Source organism: Lynx canadensis, chromosome C1 (assembly GCF_007474595.2).
Source record: "Lynx canadensis isolate LIC74 chromosome C1, mLynCan4.pri.v2, whole genome shotgun sequence".
NCBI lineage: Eukaryota > Metazoa > Chordata > Mammalia > Carnivora > Felidae > Lynx > Lynx canadensis.
The window spans coordinates 45,753,125-45,770,978 of record NC_044310.1 but is presented as its reverse complement, the minus strand read 5'-3'; the positions used below and the strand labels follow the sequence as shown (position 1 = coordinate 45,770,978).

At 39.0% G+C, this 17,854-nt stretch overlaps 1 protein-coding gene across 1 annotated transcript in view; it reads right to left on the bottom strand.

Annotated features, from left to right (window-relative positions):
• C8A (complement C8 alpha chain) overlaps window positions 1-16,409 on the bottom strand; it is a 68,470-nt gene extending 52,061 nt beyond the window's left edge. The window contains 1 exon segment of the mRNA XM_030326581.1: window positions 16,241-16,409. Within this exon segment, the coding sequence (XP_030182441.1) occupies window positions 16,241-16,317 (77 nt within the window). The 5' untranslated portion in view covers window positions 16,318-16,409.
• Window positions 16,410-17,854: the final 1,445 nt, after the last annotated feature.

Sequence of the window (17,854 nt, the reverse complement as noted above, 5' to 3'; positions counted from 1 at the left end):
TTATAACCCTTTGTATTTCTGTGGTGTCAGTTGTTACTTCTCTTCTTTCACTTCTGATTTTATCAATTTTGGTACTCTTTTTTTCTTTTCTTTTCTTTTTAAATATTATTTGTCAAATTGGTTTCCATACAACACCCAGTGCTCATCCCAACAAGTGCCCTCCTCCATGCCCATCACCCACTTTCCCCTCTCCCCCACCCCCCCATCAATCCTCAGTCTGTTCTCTGTCCTCAAGAGTCTCTTATGGTTTGCCTCCCTCCCTCTCTGTACCTTCCACCTCCCTTCCCCTCCTCCATGGTCTTCTGTTAAGTTTCTCAAGATCCACTTATGAGTGAAAACCTATGGTATCTGTCTTTCTCTGCCTCACTTACTTAACTTAGCAAAATACCCTCTAGTTCCATCATCGTTGCTGTATATGACATGTCATATAAAGGGCTAATATCTAAAATCTATAAAGAACTCACCAAACTCCACACCTGAAAAACAAATAAGCCAGTGACATGGACAGAATACATGAATAGACACTTTTCCAAAGAAGACATCCAGATGGCCAACAGACACATGAAAACATAGTCAGTGTCACTCCTTATCAGGGAAATACAAATCAAAACCACACTGAGATACCACCTCACGCCAGTCAGAGTGGCTAAAATGAACAAATCAGGAGACTATAGATGCTGACAAGGATGTGGAGGAAGGGGAACCCTCTTGCACTGCTGGTGGGAATGCAAACTGGTGCAGCCGCTCTGGGAAATGTGTGGAGGTTCCTCAAAAAATTAAAAATAGAACTACCCTATGACCCAGCAATAGCACTGCTAGGAATTTACCCAAGGGATACAGGAGTGCTGATGCATAGGGGCACATGTACCCCCAATGTATATAGCAGCACTTTCAACAATAGCCAAATTATGGAAAGAGCCTAAATGTCCATCAACTGACAAATGGATAAAGAAGACGTGGTCTATATATACAATGGAATACTACTCTCTCTTTTTTTCTTGATGAGTTTCGCTAAAAGTTTACCAATTTTATTTATATTTTCAAAGAACCAGGAGAACTAACTTTTTCTGAAGAGTCAGAGTAGCAGAAAGCCCAGTGGTTAAGAACATGGGGTTCAGAGTAAGAGGACTGACTTTGAATCTTGCCACCTGCTGACTTTGAAAATTTGAGCAAGTTACTTAACATCTCTGAGCTACAGTTTTCCCATCTGTAAAACTTGGTTAAAAATAACATTGCCCAACGGTGTTATTGAAAACATGTTAAAATGCTTATGAAGTATTTGTTAAAGGTTGGCTTTTGTTATTACATGCTAAGATGTCCCATGGATTATCTCATTTAATATCTATAACGACCTTAGGCTGTATATATTATTAGCCCTACTTGTATAGAAGAAAGTTGAGATTTCTAAGAGCTAAGTAGCCCCAGAAATCATAGCCCAAGGGTGACAAAGGCAGAATTTGACCCAGTTTGATGGCAAAGACCATGTTCATTTCCCCATAATGCGGCTGCTTCCTCATTTTATAAATCAGCCAACAAAACTGAGACAGTCAGAGCCTTGCCTGGAGTAACAGAGGTAAAAGGTAGACACTGGCCTATCTACAAGGCCATGTTCTTTCTGTTACCCTCTGCTGCCTCCTCAGAGGTTAAAGAGCTTACCCAGGTCACACAGGGTAAGGTGGACAAGCCACAAGCATGCCTGGCTCCAAGCCTGAGCTTCTTCCCAAAGCGTCATTGCTCCTACCACAGTGTCACAGCCTGGTCAGCCCACTGAGCAAAGTAGGAAGATTGTCTGTTACCACCAATATTATCATAACTTCTGAGAGTCAGGCAGCCTCTACGGTGACAAAGGGCACAATTATCACCCTAGTATAGAAAAAAAAAAAAAAAAAAGGTGCTCCAAATCTGACGCTAATCATTCCATGAGCTACTAGTCAGAATGAATGATGGCGTCCAGTCTGAAACCCTAGACAAGCATCCAGGGGATAGTCAGGAAAGTGATGTTCATCTTTAACAATGGTTTCCAAACTTAGATCCCAGGACGCTTCTACACTCTAACGTATTACTGAGGACTCCGAAGAGCCTTTGTTTAAGTGGGCTATCTACTGATTCAGAATTCAAAATCGAAACAGAAAATATAACAATATGTCCTTATTTAAATTTATCATAACAAACCCATTACGTATTACAATATATGCCATAATTTTATCTGAAAACACACTTCCAAGAAAAATAATTGGTGAAACGCGTGTCATTGTTTTACACGTTTGCAAATGTCTTTAATGTCTAGGTTAGTAGGAGACACTTAGATTCTCCTTTCTGCTTCTTCACTCTGTCGCTTTACGTTGCTTTTGTTGAGGTTTAGGAAGAAAAATCAGCCTCATATATTTATATATTTATGGAGCTGAAAATTCTAGATGGGTGAGGAAATTTTCATACTCCTTTTTAGGTAATTGTGGGTGTTCTTTCATACTACACTACAACTTGACAAGTTGACAATTTCTTTTTCTATTTTGTTTTTTTAATGTTTATTTTTTGAGAGAGAGAGAGAGAGAGAGAGAGAGACAGAGTGTGAGCAGGGAAGGAGCAGAGAGAGACTGAAACACAGAATCTGAAGCAGGCTCCAGGCTCTGAGCTGTCAGCACAGAGCCCAACGCGGGGCTCAAACTCATGAACCGCGAGATCATGACCTGAGCTGAAGTCAGATGCTTAACTGACTGAGCCACCCAGATACCCTGACAAGTGGTAATTTCTTAAATGTTAGTTGCAATGTGGAATCTGAAAGCATGTCAATGAATTTTTTTTTTTGCACCCCGTTGCATTAAAGTCCACTGGTCTGTGTGTACCTTGAATGGACCTGCCACTCACACATGATTTTTAACATCAGGCATTGGAAACTTGGAAACTGATGGTTCACTATGCATATCTTAAAAATAGTAACACATTTCACTCTACAGTATAAAAACGTCAAATTTATTAATATCACCAGTGATCTCATCAAGCTCATAGTAGTGGCTATGGTTTCCAAGGTTTTTTTTTTTATTTTTTTTAATGTTTATTTATTTTTGAGAGAGAGAGAGAAAGAGAGAGACAGAGTGTGAGTAGGAGAGGGGCAGAGGGAGAGGGAGAAACAGAATATGAAGCCGGCTCCAGGCTCTGAGCTGTCAGCACAGAACCTGACGTGGGTCTTGAACTCATGAACTGCGAGATCATGACCTGAGCTGAAGCCAGACGCCTAACCAACTGAGCCACCCAGGCGTCCCTCCAAGTTTTTAATTTTTGCTGGAAAGCTCACATGTTGTTATTTGGTTATTTGGTTTCCATGAAGTGATGGGCTCCCTGTTCAATGTCTACCAAATAGCTAAGCCTGAATAACCACAGCCTCGCAGCTATCTTGTCAGGTAAAAACAATGTTCCAGGAAACAAGTGGCTACTCTGATGGAACTATTCCAGCAATTGCTTTTTCTCAAGACAGTCATCATACTTCAGTGCAGTAGTAGTTCTTAATGCATTCTTCCCATTTTGTCACGTAGAACAGCTAAATAACATGTATTCAAAGATTGAGGTTTAATAAAATTAATAACTTTTACTGTTTCAGGGGGGACTTTCTTAAGGAAAACTTCATTTCTTTCCTGTGAGTTTGCTGCCACTGCCTTGATTTGTACCACGACCAAAGTAGTTTTATGCACCATAACTTTTGCACCATCAGTGAAAGTATGAGCGCGGTGAAAAGGCCAACTGACTTGGTATTATTGTGATATTGTTTTGAACTCACAGACTCCCTCTGAAAAGATCCTGGGGACTCCCTGGGGCCTATAGACCACACTTTGAGAAACTCTGGTCTATCAAATGACACTAGTGTGTAAAACCAGTGCTACTATCCCTCCAAAGAAAATTTCAGTGCTCAGCTCACAATCTTTCCCTCTACCGCAGTTCCTTCCATCACCGTGGGAGACCTCATCATCCCCATAAATGAGCTATCCAACACTCTGCCCCTCAGTCACTCCTTGTCCTCATCTCCAGTGACCTTTTCCTCACTCCGCTATCTTCTATGGTCACATCCTGGTCCTTCTCACTCTCTGAAACAGCTCTTCCTCCAAATCACTAATTCGTCAGTCATCTGTGAATAGTTATCTGGGGGCTCCACAGCCTCTTCTCCCTCTATATTTTATGCTCGAGGATTCCCAGTGCACTTTTATTTGGACCTCTTTGGCGCTTTTAGTCTCTTGACACCTAAGCGTTCTCTCAGTAAGATCCTTTCCTATTTTCATTTCTCTTTATAACGAGTTTTGATTCCATGGTCTGTCATTTTGAAATCATAACTGTGCCCTAAATTCCTGGACTCCACTGTTCCCTTGGTCACACCCACCTGTAAAACCCAACCCTGAATGAACTATCGACCTCATTACCTGGTTAACTCAATCTCATAATAAATATCAGTTCCTAAGGCAATATTTTTCAATACCCAGATAAGTTATATACCTGCCTTCATATGATGTGGTCAATCTCTGCCCATTTTCTCAAAACTTAATTATCACACTTGTAATATTTGTACAGTTTCTGTCTTCACCAGATTATAAGTTCTATGAAGGCAGATATTGCCTGTATATTTGCTGCTGATGTTCCAGCACCTATTATGGTGCCAGATACAAGGAAAGTATTCGGTGAATATTTAGGAAAGGGGGGAGGGGAAGAAAGAAGGGAGAGAAGGTGGGAGGAAAGCAGGGACGATGAGGAAGAAAAAAGGAAGAGAAGAAGGAAGGGGAGAGGGAAGGGAGAGGAGACGGAAGGAAAGAAAAGAAGGGAAAGAAGGAAACCAATTTATGGGAAATAGAATGACATTGTGTAGAGACTTGTTTGAACTCGATTTCCAGTTAGAAGCTAACTAAATAATTCTGGTAACTAGACGTTCAAATGGCTCAAGGTTCTGCCCATCTGTCATTTTTCTGATAGATTTCCTAATAATAAAAGCTTGAGGTATAGGAACATGGAGAAAGACAGGGTTCTAATCATCAAAAGGTGGGAGAGAAGGTACAGAGTAAAGGTTTGGGAACAGAAAATGACTCCAGCAATAGTTTGCTTCTCACTATGGAATTGTCAAGGTAATGTCAGTGCAAGCCCACTGAGACTGCATTATGATGTCAAAATGGAAGGAAACAGTATTAATGGATGGGAGCAAAAGCCTAGACAAAGCAATGCTGTGTTGCTGTCGTTTTAAAAGCTTTGTGACATGATGTCTAGACAGAAGCACATACAGTAATGCTATCACTGAAGCAAGAGTACAGAAGGTACACAGAACCATTCATTAAGTCATTACAAGGCTCCAACCTTTTAGCCAATATCAATATGTCCAGCATTTTCTCTTATCAGCCCAGCGAATCTTTAAATGTAGTTTATTTTTTTGCTTATTACAAAAGTAATACATTCTCTTTAAAGAGAACATAGAAGAGATTATAAAAGAAAAAAATGCCCCCAACCCTGCCACCATTAATATTTTGTTCTATTTCCTTTCGCTTTATTTTCATAATATAATTGAGGTCATACTGAGTATTACATTTTACATCCTGATTTTCCACTTAATATCATAGCAGAAATGTAAACTACTTATGATGACTACACATGGTTCCATTCCTCTAACATCAAGCAATTAGATTATTGGGCACCCAATGTTTCCATATCCTCTTATTTCCTGAAGATCTATCCTGTGGAGTGGAATGGCTAGGTTGAAGGATACAGGTGATTTTAAGGCTTATGACACTTACGGCCAAATGGCTTTGCAAAATAATTGTATCATTTTTCAATCACTTAGGGAACCATGAATAAATCTGTGGTCTAGTAAATCTTGGCAAATAGTTTTAACCCGTCTCCAAAAAAATAAAAGAAGCATCTCCTAGCTGCTGAGAATCTACTCAAGCAATAACACATTTCATACAGGGCACTGGGAGTCAGGAGTCTTTGATTCTCGTTTTTAGTTTATATCTACTTTTCTATCTACTATGAGCAAGTTTCTTTAACTCTCTGGCTTTTAGATTTTTTAATCTATAGAATCACCCCCGGTCAATATAGTACTATTGCAGGATTTCTCCAAGTGTGCTCTGTGGAGTGCTCAACCTAGGGTTGAGAAGGAAGAGAAGAAAAATGACATGGTCAAATACGTTCAGATAAATTGCATACAACATGCTACTCTCAGAAATTTAAACTGCAACATATTAAAGGCCCTGAGAAGTCCTGCATTCTAATCTACCCAATCCAGCATTTCCCCGATTTTTTGAACACATCATTTCTTTTTTTCAGGTAACGTCTGTAAGATTGTGTGACACAATTGAGGAAACACTGATAGAACACCAAGTGATTTTGAGTCTACCAAACATGCACTGCAACCCAGTTTCTGCCCCTTACTGAACTTTCATTTTATTATAACTGAAAAATCGTATAATAACCTATGTTTTGAATATGGAGTAAAATCATGTATGCAAAGCCCCAAGCACAAGCCTGATGTACATGTCAGTTTCTACTCTCTAATCTTCTCAACCCTGTACATGCTCATCAAAACTGTCCACCTTCATCAAAAAGGTATTGAATGTCTACTCTGCATAGGGCTGTGGGTTAGTGAGATGCTACCCATCTGCTTTTTTAAATAGAATGGCACATTGGGCACAGGGCCTGAAACCTAGAGTTAAACGTGGAATCTGCGAGTCAAATGCCTAACCCCAGAATGTGGCCACCCCAGCATCTGAAATCAAAAAATGATTAATCAGCTACCCATTTTAGGCTAGAAAATTAGAAGGCCTAACCCCGATTATTGCCAGAGGATCATCCTAATAAATTGGCTCAGCTTATATTTAAGGCTGATTGTCACTGATTGTATAATCTTGACGCAGATCCATTCAGTTCTTACAGGGAAATCACATCATGAAACTGAGGTACTTTAAATGGCCGTTGAGAGTTTGCTGAGTCTCCAGCGACCTCCATGTTGCTAAATCCCGTAGAAAGTTGTCTGGCTTGGTCTTAACTTCCCCCCTCTGTTAGCCATTGTTTCCTTCTTGAAATCATCCGTTCCGGGATTTCTTCAGCATCACACTTCCCTGTTTCCTCCCTCCCTCTGTTGGCCCGTTCTCTTTGACTTCTCCAAAAACTGGAATGTTTCAGGCCCCAATGTTGCATTTCTTTTCTCTTCCTGTTTCCCTCACTCTTAGGACAGTGAGATCCATTTCCTTGGCTTCCCTTGCCTCTATGCTAATACCTCCCAAATGTAAATCTTCAGCCTAGACTACTCCTCTGAAATCCTCTTTTCTTTATCCAGCTGCCCCACTTTAGATCTCCACTAGGTCAGTGCCCCTGGGGCATGGCAAACTTAATGGCTCCAAACCTCAACTCTTCCTTTTCTACTAACCAGCTTCTCTGGTTCACCCACATCCAAAAGTAGAGCCATCATAACACGCAGTTGCTCAAGCTAAATACTTAGCAATGGTCTTTAATTCCTTCCTTCCGCTCGCCCCCGTATCCAGTGCTTTGGAAATGTCTGTCCATTTTACTTTCAAGATATGTCTCAAATATCTTCCCTTCTGCGTACTTCTGCTACCAGCACCCTAATTTAAGGCACCATTATCTATCATGAGATCACTGCTGTGGCCTCCTGTGGGCCAAGACATTCCACCTGAGCTTCCTCCAATCCCTTCTCTGCACAGCCACCGGGATGATTTTTCCTCCCCTGCACTCCCATTTTTTAAGACCCTCCGGTGTTTTTTGGTTGGTTGGTTGGTTGGTTGGTTGGGTTTTAGTACCCATAGACTGAAGTTCAAAATCCTCATCATGATGTCAAAGTCCTCTGTGATCTGGTGTCTGCCCACTTTTTTGACATCCTGTCAGGGCACAATTCCCTGCTCTCACGCTGTTGCCATCCTTCAGTGCCATGAGCTTGATGGGCCATTTCCCACTGGAGGGTCTGAGGACATGCTGATCTCTCCATTCTCCCTTTTCTTTGCATGGCTTCTCCTGACCATCCTACATCTCTCAGGTTAAATACCACCTCCAGAGAAACCCCACCCACCAGGCTGTCTTTCAATTGCTCTAATATCCTCTGTCAAAAGGATCTATTTGTTTCCTTCATAGTACTTATCACTGTTTTTTACTGAAATGTTTTGTTTACATGTTAATCTACTCACTCTATCGCTACACTGTCAAGTCCGTGAGGGCAGGAACATTTATCTGTTTAGTTCACCACCTAGTACCTAGCATACCTGGAGTATGGAGAGGAAGGAAGGAAGGAAGGAAGGAAGGAAGGAAGGAAGGAAGGAAGGAAGGAAAGTATTTCCTGTGTGCTGGCAACACACAGAATTCCACACAGAACTTCTAGCTCTAGGAATGTTCCAGGCTTTCCTACAGAATGTGCATAATACTGTTTTCTCCACACAGAATAATCGCACCTCATTCATCTGGCCAAAACTTCCCAGTTCAGCTAAGGCTTATTATTCTTCCAGTTAGCTTTCCTTGACCTGCCTGCCCTATGTGAACATCTTGCCACCTACATAGAGCTTCTCATACTTTATCTCCATTCCTACATGGCACATTCTGCAAGGCAGGCATCATGACTACATTGTTCACCATTATAGCCTAGTGCTCAGTATAGTACTTTGCATCTAGTAGGTTGCATCTAGTAGGAGCTCAGTACCAATGTTGAGTATAAGTATATTATCTCATTTAATCTTGTATTATCTCATTTAAGTTTTATAAGAACACTGTGGGGTGGGAACTATTACACCCATTTTATAGGCAAGTAAAACAGATTCATGGGGAGATGAAATAAACCTGCTTAAGTTTATATAGACAGTAAAATGGCAAAGCAAGGATTCCGACGAAGGCTGTTTAACACTAAAACATATGCATTGTTTTAGCATTCCAAGATATACTATGAAGGGTTTCTGACAAAAGGGAAAGAGAGTAATAAAAACAATATTCTAAAAGCTTACCATGTGCCAAGTTCTGTGCTAAGTACTTTATATGAACTCTCTTACCTCCTGTAAAGTGCTCAATGAAATACATATCTCTGTTTCATAGATGACTAAGTTGAGCCTTAGAGAGTTTATTGTCCAGGTTCTATAGCCACTAGGTGGTGAAGCCAGGACTTAAACCCAGGTTGATCTCACTCCATAGCCCATACCCAATGCCATTTGAAGTATAGCTAATAGTTAGTTACCCTGGACAAAAGCGTCCACATTCACAAGACTCGCTTCTGAGTCGAATCCACTACTCCAGTTATTCATATGAGTTAAAAATTCACGTAGCTCTAATACATACTGATTTCCAGTTATCTGGACAACCTTTGAAAATATTCACATGGCCTGGCCCAGGATAGTCGGGTAAACACACTGAGATGCCCATGAAATAGGCAAAATAAAGAGGAGAATCGTGATTTAAACTTCTTAGGGTCCACTGCCTGTATGACCTATTTAACCAAGGAAAGGAACAAACCCTTGTGGTCATTCCATGTTTGGAATCCTCACTCGTGTTTCATCAGTCACCCTAAGGAATTTTCCATTCTCCATCAATAGATATTTTTGGTTGAAAATGTTATATTTGCATTGCTTATCAAAATATGTGTTTAGTTTTGGAAAAAAAAAAACCACTTTTTTTTTTCTGGGGGGCAGGTGTAGCAGCAATGGTGGTAATAACACTGATCTGGCCGTTAGAAGTCCTGACAATTCCACTGGGTGGCTGAATCATGTAGAGCATGTCAAACTGCTTTGTTTCCTTTCTGGCTCTCAATCAGGGAATAATAATTATAACAATCTTAAAGGGACATAATGAGGATTAATCGGTCAGTATTCTTAAAATGCCTGGCTGAGAAGTCTGGTTGTTCTGTAACATGCCCCTTCTCTTTCTGGGGCTCAGATTCATTACCTGCAACACAAGTGGATTAAACCAGATGTCTGAGTCAGTCCTAATTCTAAAGACCTGCGATATAGAAATGAAGGAAGCAGCCAACAAGAACTTTAGAAGAGTTACTGCAAATATATCCAGATATGTAAGGAGAATCATGAACATGATGATAAGTGGAAGATGTAAAAGAATACCAAATGAAACTTTTAAAGCTGAAAATCATTACAACAGAAATGAAAATTCATTGAATGGTTTAACAACAGATTAAATACTGCAGAAGAAAAGATTGGCAAAGTGGAAGATACAGTGATAGAAACTATCCAAAATGGAACAAAGAGACAAAAGACTGCCAACAACAATTAAATAAAGGACAGAGTCTCAGTGACCTGTGGAATAATATCAAGCTGTCCAACCTATCTGAAATTGGACTGTCAGAAGGTGAAGAGAAAGATTATGGGGCAGAGCACATATCTGAATTAATAATGGCAACACTTTTTTTGCCAAATTTTGTGAGAACTATAAACCCACAGAACCATACCAAGGTACATCATAAACTGCTGAAAATCAATAATAAAGAGAAAATCATAAAAGCAGTCAATTTTTTTAAATGACATATTATACAAAGAGGAAGAAAGCAGATTTTTCCTCAGAGACTATGCGAGCCAAAGATAATAGAACAACATCTTTAAAGCAATGTAGCAGGAAAAGAAAACTACTCCCTTCGAACTTAATTTTGAACAAAGATATCCTTCAAAATAAAGGCAAAATAAAGACTTTTCCAGATCACTAAAAATGGAGAATTCATCACCAAAAGTCATTCTGCACTGAAAGAAATGTCAAAGGAAGTTATTCAGGCAGAATAAAAATGATATCAGAAGTGGTATGATATTACCTGAAGGTAGGCTGTGATAAATTAATGATGTATGTTATAAATCTTATAACAACAGCAAAAAAAACAGTAGAATAGCTACTAAATTATTTGGAATTAGAAAAAAAAACATTCAATCTAAAAGATAAAAAAGCAGAAACAAAAAACAAATGAGACTAGTAGAAAACAAATAAAAAGATGATAAATCCAAACATATCGGTAATAACATTTTATACAAATGGTATATGTAAACACTATGATTAAAATATAGATTGTTACCCTACCACCCAGCAATTGCACTACTAGGTATTTATCCAAAAGGTACAGGTGTTTTGAAGGGACACATGCACCCCAATGTTTATAGCAGCGCTATTGACAATAGCCAAAGTATGGAAAGAGCCCAAATGTCCATCGACAGATGAGTGGATAAAGAAGATGTGGGTATATATATACAATGGAGTATTACTCGACAGTCAAAAAGAATGAAATCTTGCCATTTGCAACAACGTGGATGGAACTGGAAGGTATTATGCTAAGCAAAATAAGTCAATCAGAGAAAGACAAATACCACATGTTTTCACTCATATGTGGAATTTAAGATAAAAAACAGATGAACATAAGGGAAGGGAAGCAAAAACAATATAAAAACACAGGGAGGGAGACAAACCAGAAGAGACTTTAAAATATAGAGAACAAACTGAGGGTTGCTGGAGGGGCTGTGGGTCAGGGGAAGGCTAAATGGGCAAGGGGCATTAGGGAGGACACTTGTTGGGATGAGCACTGGGTGTTATATGTAGGGGATGAATCGCTGGATTCTACTCCTGAAATCATTATTGCACTATATAAAACACAAACACACACACTAAAAAATTAGAAATAGAAAGAAACTTTTTCAACCTAACAAAGAGCATCTACAAAATAACTATAGTTAAAATCATCCTTAACAGTCAAAGCCAAAAGTTTTCCTCTTAAAATTAGGAGTAAGACAAAGGGCGCCTGGGTGGCTCAGTCGGTTAAGCGTCCGACTTCGGCTCGGGTCACGATCTCGCGGTCCGTGAGTTCGAGCCCCGCGTCGGGCTCTGGGCTGACGGCTCAGAGACTGGAGCCTGCTTCTGATTCTGTGTCTCCCTCTCTCTCTGACCCTCCCCCGTTCATGCTCTGTCTCTGTCTGTCTCAAAAATAAATAAACGTTAAAAAAAATTTAAAAAAAAATTAGGAGTAAGACAAAGATGTCCAGTCTTGCCACTTCTATCAGCATAGAACGGAAGGTTCTGCCCAGGACAATTAGGCAAGAAAAAGGAGTAAAAGTAATCCAGATTGGAAAGGGAGAAGTAAAAGTATCTCTATTTGCAGATGCCATAATCTTGTACATAGATAATTGTAAGAAATCCACAAACAATATTATAACTAATAAATTATTTCAGCAAGCTGCAGGATATAAAAGCAATGTACAGAAACAATTGTATTTCTATATACTAGCAATAAACAATCTGACAACGATATCCAGGAGTCAATCTCATTTACAATGGGCTCAAAAATATTTAGGAATAAATTTAACAAAGGAAGTATCGGACATACACTGAAAAGTATAAAATATCATAGAAAAAAATTAAAGAAGACCTAATTACGTAAAAAGAAATCCAATATTCATGGAATGGAAGACTTGGTATTAAGGTGAAAACACTCCCCACACTGATCTGATCTGTAAATTCAATGCAATGCAATTTCAAAATCCCAGGGGTTTTTGTTGTTGCAAAATTGGCAAACTGATCCTGATACTCATATGAAATTGCAACCCAGAATAGCCGTTAAAAATAAAGAACAAAGTTGGAGGATTCATACTTTCCGATTTCAAAACTTAACTACAATCGGGTGGTTCAGTCAGTTAAGTGTCAGCCCTTGATTTCGGCTCAGGTCATGATTTCACAGTTCTTGGGTTTGAGCCCGAGTCAGGCTCTGTGCTGACAGTTCAAAGCCTGCTTAGGATTCTCTCTCTCTCCCTCCCTCTCTGCCCCTCCCCTGCTCTCCCTCTCTCAAAATAAATAAACTTTAAAAATAAATAAATAAAGTATGAAGAGTCAGATAATTTAAAATAAAATTTGGGGAAAAACTCACCACACAAACAATAATCATAAGAAAGTAAGAATATGATATTAATAATAGACTGCAGACCAGAAACAATTGCTACGGATAATGAAAGTCTTTCATAATGATAAGGGGGAAAATCACCAAGAAGTCATACTAATTCTAAATATAGATAGATAGATAGATAGATAGATGTAGATAACAGAGCTTGAAAATACATGAAGCAAAAATTGAAGGAACTGAAAGGAGAAGTAGACAAATCCACAAATATAGCTGGAGATTGCAATATCACTTCCTCAGTAATTAATAGAACAAGGAGATGAAAAGTTGAGCAACATTAACAACCAACTTGATTTCATGACTTAGCACTACACCCGACAACAAAGAAATATACACTTTTGAGCACACATTATATATTCACTAAGAAATCCTATTTTTTATCATAAAACAAATCTCAATAAATTAGAAGGATTGAAAATTGTTTAAACTTTTTAAAGCAACACACATGCTAAATGTATTATTTATATAAAATATTTGAGGTTGGATATTACAACTTATTTTCATCACCATTGTTTTAAAATGTTTTTTCTCAACCCCATTTTTTGTTGTTATTCTTTTATTTGTTTGTTTGTTTTTATATATAATTTATTGTCAAGTTAGCTAACATACATACGACGTGCTCTTGGCTTCAGGAGTAGATTCCCATGATTCATCACTTACATGAAACACCCAGTGCTCATCCAACAAGTGCCCTCCTCGATGCCTATCACCCATTTTCCCCACCTCCCTACCCCACTTCCTTCCACCATTAGTTTGTTCTCTGTATATAAAAGTCTCTTACAGTTTGCCTTCCTGTCTGTTTGTAACTATGTATTTTTTTTCTTTCCCTTCCCCCATGGTGTTCTGTTAAGTTTCTCAATTTCCACATGAGTGAAAACATGTGATATCTGTCTTTCTCTGACCGATTCATTTCACTTAGTGTAATACCCTCCAGTTCCATCCACGTTATTGCAAATGGCAAGGTTTCATTCTTTTTCATTGCCAAGTAGTATTCCAGTGTGTGTGTGTGTGTGTGTGTGTGTGTGTGTGTGTGTATACCACATCTTCTTTATCCATTCATCAGTTGAAGGACATTTGGGCACTTTCCATAATTTAGCTATTGTTGAATGCAATCAACGTTGGGGTGCATGTGTCCCTTTGAATCAGCACTCCTGTATCCTTTGGATAAATTCCTAACTATTGCTAGCTCATAGGATAATTCAATCTTTAATTTTTTGAGCCACCCTGTTTTCCAGGGTGGCTGTACCAGTTTGCATTCCCACCATTAACACAAGAGGGTTCCCCTTTCTCCATATCCTCACCAACATCTGTTCTTTCCTGAGTTGTTAATTTTAGCCACTCTGACTGGTGTGAGGTGGTATCTCAATTTTTCTATTAAGAGTTAATAATAGGGGCACTATGGTGGCTCACTTGGTTGAGCATCTGACTTCAGCTCAGGTCACCATCTCATGGCTCATGAGTTCATGAGCCCCTGTGTTGGGCTTGTACTCACGGCTCAGAGCCTAGAGATTGCTTTGGATTCTGTCTGTTTCTCTCTGCCCCTCCCCTGCTCACACTCTGTCTCTCTCACCCCCAAAAAATCAACATTTTAAAAAAATTGTTTGAGTTTATAATAAGCAAATGGTAAAGAAGACCTTATAAAAATAAAAGTATAAAACTGTATTTAAAAATATAAAATTTAAGAAGTATAATTTATTTCAAAGTATAAAATGTATTTTAAAAATGAAATAAATTTTACTGAAAAAATTAATTAAAGTGTGCCATTGAAATACAAATGTATAGTATCTGTTTTCGCTGTGAGGGTTCACATAAGATTTTATTGGGGGCAAAAAGCATGCCACTGTTAAATTTTTTAAATGTTTTGAAATCACTGACCAGTCTTGAAGATCCATGCCAATTGGCACATTATACCTTTGTTCTGTCTGACTTTCGTCAACCAACAGAGAGAATGGACAAAAAAAAATGTGACCATAACAATCACACAAAACTGCTCGCGATAGCCAGCATTGAACTGAGTGCCTCCTCAGGACTAGGCGTTGTCCTAAGTACCTTCATCCATTTTTTTTCTCTTAATTTCCTCCCATTTTACCACTCAGAACACTTGCATAACTTGCCTGAGATCAATTTGAACCCAACAGAATTATTTCACCATGTAGTTTTTCCATTTTCAAAGCGAGGGTCAGATATACTGGCATTAGATACAAAGACCTCATGATTTCCTACTTCAGCACTTTGTAAAGTATTTAATTGGTTCTCTTTTGCCTTGACTTCAAATTTGCCTCTTCACTGGTCTGTCTTGTTTGATAAGTTCATCAAACATCAGGACTCTTTGTTCATTTTCAAAAAGGATTACAATGAGAAGCTTTTATAATTAAGAGTATCTCAGCAGAGATTTCCTTCACTACCGTTCTCTTGCCTTTATCTCCTAATTCTTAGAGGTAAATTTTCTGATTTTTCAAAGGTGTTTTTGCTTTAAATACAAATTGCAAATTAAGTGCTTATAAAAATGCCTTTCCCCCTTCTGAACTGTTATGTAAAGGCAATCGCTCTTGCTCTAGCATTTAAAAGCAATGATTCAAAATTAAATCACTCAATAAGAATTTGACTAAAATAGCTCAACTTAAAATCTTCAGTGTTTGGGAGACAAAGACTGCTTTCATGCTATCCCAAAGCTGAAATAAGGGGCCCTTTGAGCACCACAAAATACTTGATGTTAAGATATAATAACCTGAAGCCGGGTTGGACGATTCAAGGAAATGAAATGGGCAAAATTGCAATGTACATATGAAAATATCAGTTCCATCCATTTCCCTACAGCAAAAGGTAAACTCATTGTAAGAATGAAATGACCCAGCATCTCTACAGTTTTGGCTTTCCCAGGATGAGGTTATTAACATTATCTGATTGTATCCTTCCTGAAACACTATGAGAGGGAATTTGTAAGACTCACAAATGGATAAGTAGAGGTTCATTGTCCAACATTACTCAAGAGGATTATTATTTGTCAAGCTGAGTATATTTTATATCTAGGACCTTATTTCATATTCATTGACTCTTATAGACAAGGCAGTATTACCCTCATTTCCAGATAGGGGAATTGAAGTTCTAAGAGATTAAATGATCACTCCAGATTACCCAACTCTTGAGTATTAGATCGGTGGTCTGTAGACCGATCCATCTGACTCCAAGGGCATGTTCTTTTCACTGTCCTGCACTCCTTCGCCGGATCCGTGATAACATGAAAAGAAGTCACATTCTATCCTAGAATAACTTGTGGCAAACATGGAAGTGCCTTCACTCCCCACCAGGTGATCCCTCTGTGCAAATTTTGCAGATTTAGGGCCAACTCACCGGTTCACCTTCTCCTGGATAGTTGCCCCAGGCTGACAAGTCGTCAAAGACAGGATGAAAACAGCAGCAGCAAGCATCTCAACCACCCTGTATCACTTAGAAGGAATAAAACTAGTCAGAGGGTTGGAGTGAAAGATGTCTTTGCGCCGGGACCTGTAAGAGCCATCGAATGTTCAGAACTAACAGAATTCACTCAATTCTCATTGAGATGTGGTTAATTAGTGACTAGGGTATTGATTAGCCAAACACCCTAAAATCCAGGACACCAAAGGTCACTGTTTTTCAAACCTTTTGAAAAGTAATATCCATATGGTTGAGGAAAGGAGGATTTTTGGCCAATACCAGTTTAGCAAGGAAGTCTTCTTTTCGGAATGAGGCAAAGCCAAATCAAGATACAGTTGCAGAATTCATGGGTCTTTTTGAGTGGCTCTTGGAACTTTTGAAGTCAGATCAATTTGTTTTGCAAGACTTATACAAGGATAATACTGCTGTATGAACTTGTTCGTAAACAGCCACCAAAACATAGGAGATGCTGATAGTTACATAAAGATTCTACAACGTGTTGCCAAACATCTGGAGCCTGAGAGCTGTGGTAATTGAATGGACCTTCCGCTTTTCATCTAGACATTAGATATCATTAAGATCCGGCATATTTGTGTCTTGAGGGGACCAGATGTCTTCAATAGACATCTCCAGAAGCATTCTCTAGAATTATAGTAACAGCCACACATCTGCACTGATATCATACCTATATACATCCTCTTACTCTTCCAGACATATTCATAAATTAATTAAAAAAGTAGAAATGGAGAGACAGAAAATAACTGAACATGTGGCAGGCATTTCATATGTCTTATTTTACTGAATCCTCACAAGTCAACAAGGTAGAAATGATTAATTTCATTTTGCAGTTCAAATGGAGGTTCAGAGAGGTTAAGTAACTTGCCAAGGATGTACAGCTGTCTTTTTTTTATTATTTTTTAATGTTTATTTATTCTTGAGAGAGAGACCGACAGAGACAGAGCATGAATGGCGGGGGGCGGGGGGGGGGGAGGGTGGGCAGAGAGAGAGGGAGACGCAGAATCCGAAGCAGGCTCCAGGCTCTGAGCTGTCAGCACAGAGCCCGCCGTGGGGCTCAAACTCACCAACTGCGAGATGGTGACCTGAGCTAAAGTCGGACGCTCAACCGACTGAGCCACCCAGGTGCCCCTGTACAGCTGTCTTAATATCTTTGGGAACACTTAGATTCTCTCATTAGCAGGAGAGAATTATTAATCTCAAATTATTATTAATCTCAAATACAGTTATGAAAAGTTTTAATGAACAAATTGTATGCTTAAGAAATATGTATCTGAATTAAATGTGGAGATATTAGTAAGGTGCCCAGTTGTTACTGCCTCTATTTTTTTTTTTTTTTTCAGAGACTTAAGTTAACATTTGACAAAAGCAAAGACTGATTCTGGATCCTAGAAAGTCTCTGAAGTCCCTGATTTCTGTGTTCCCCTCCCCCCTATAAAAGTGGCCTCCACTAGGGGTGATTCTACCCTTCAGAGGACATTGGCAATGTCCAGAGACATTTATGGTTGTCACAACTTTGGAGGTTGTGACACTGGC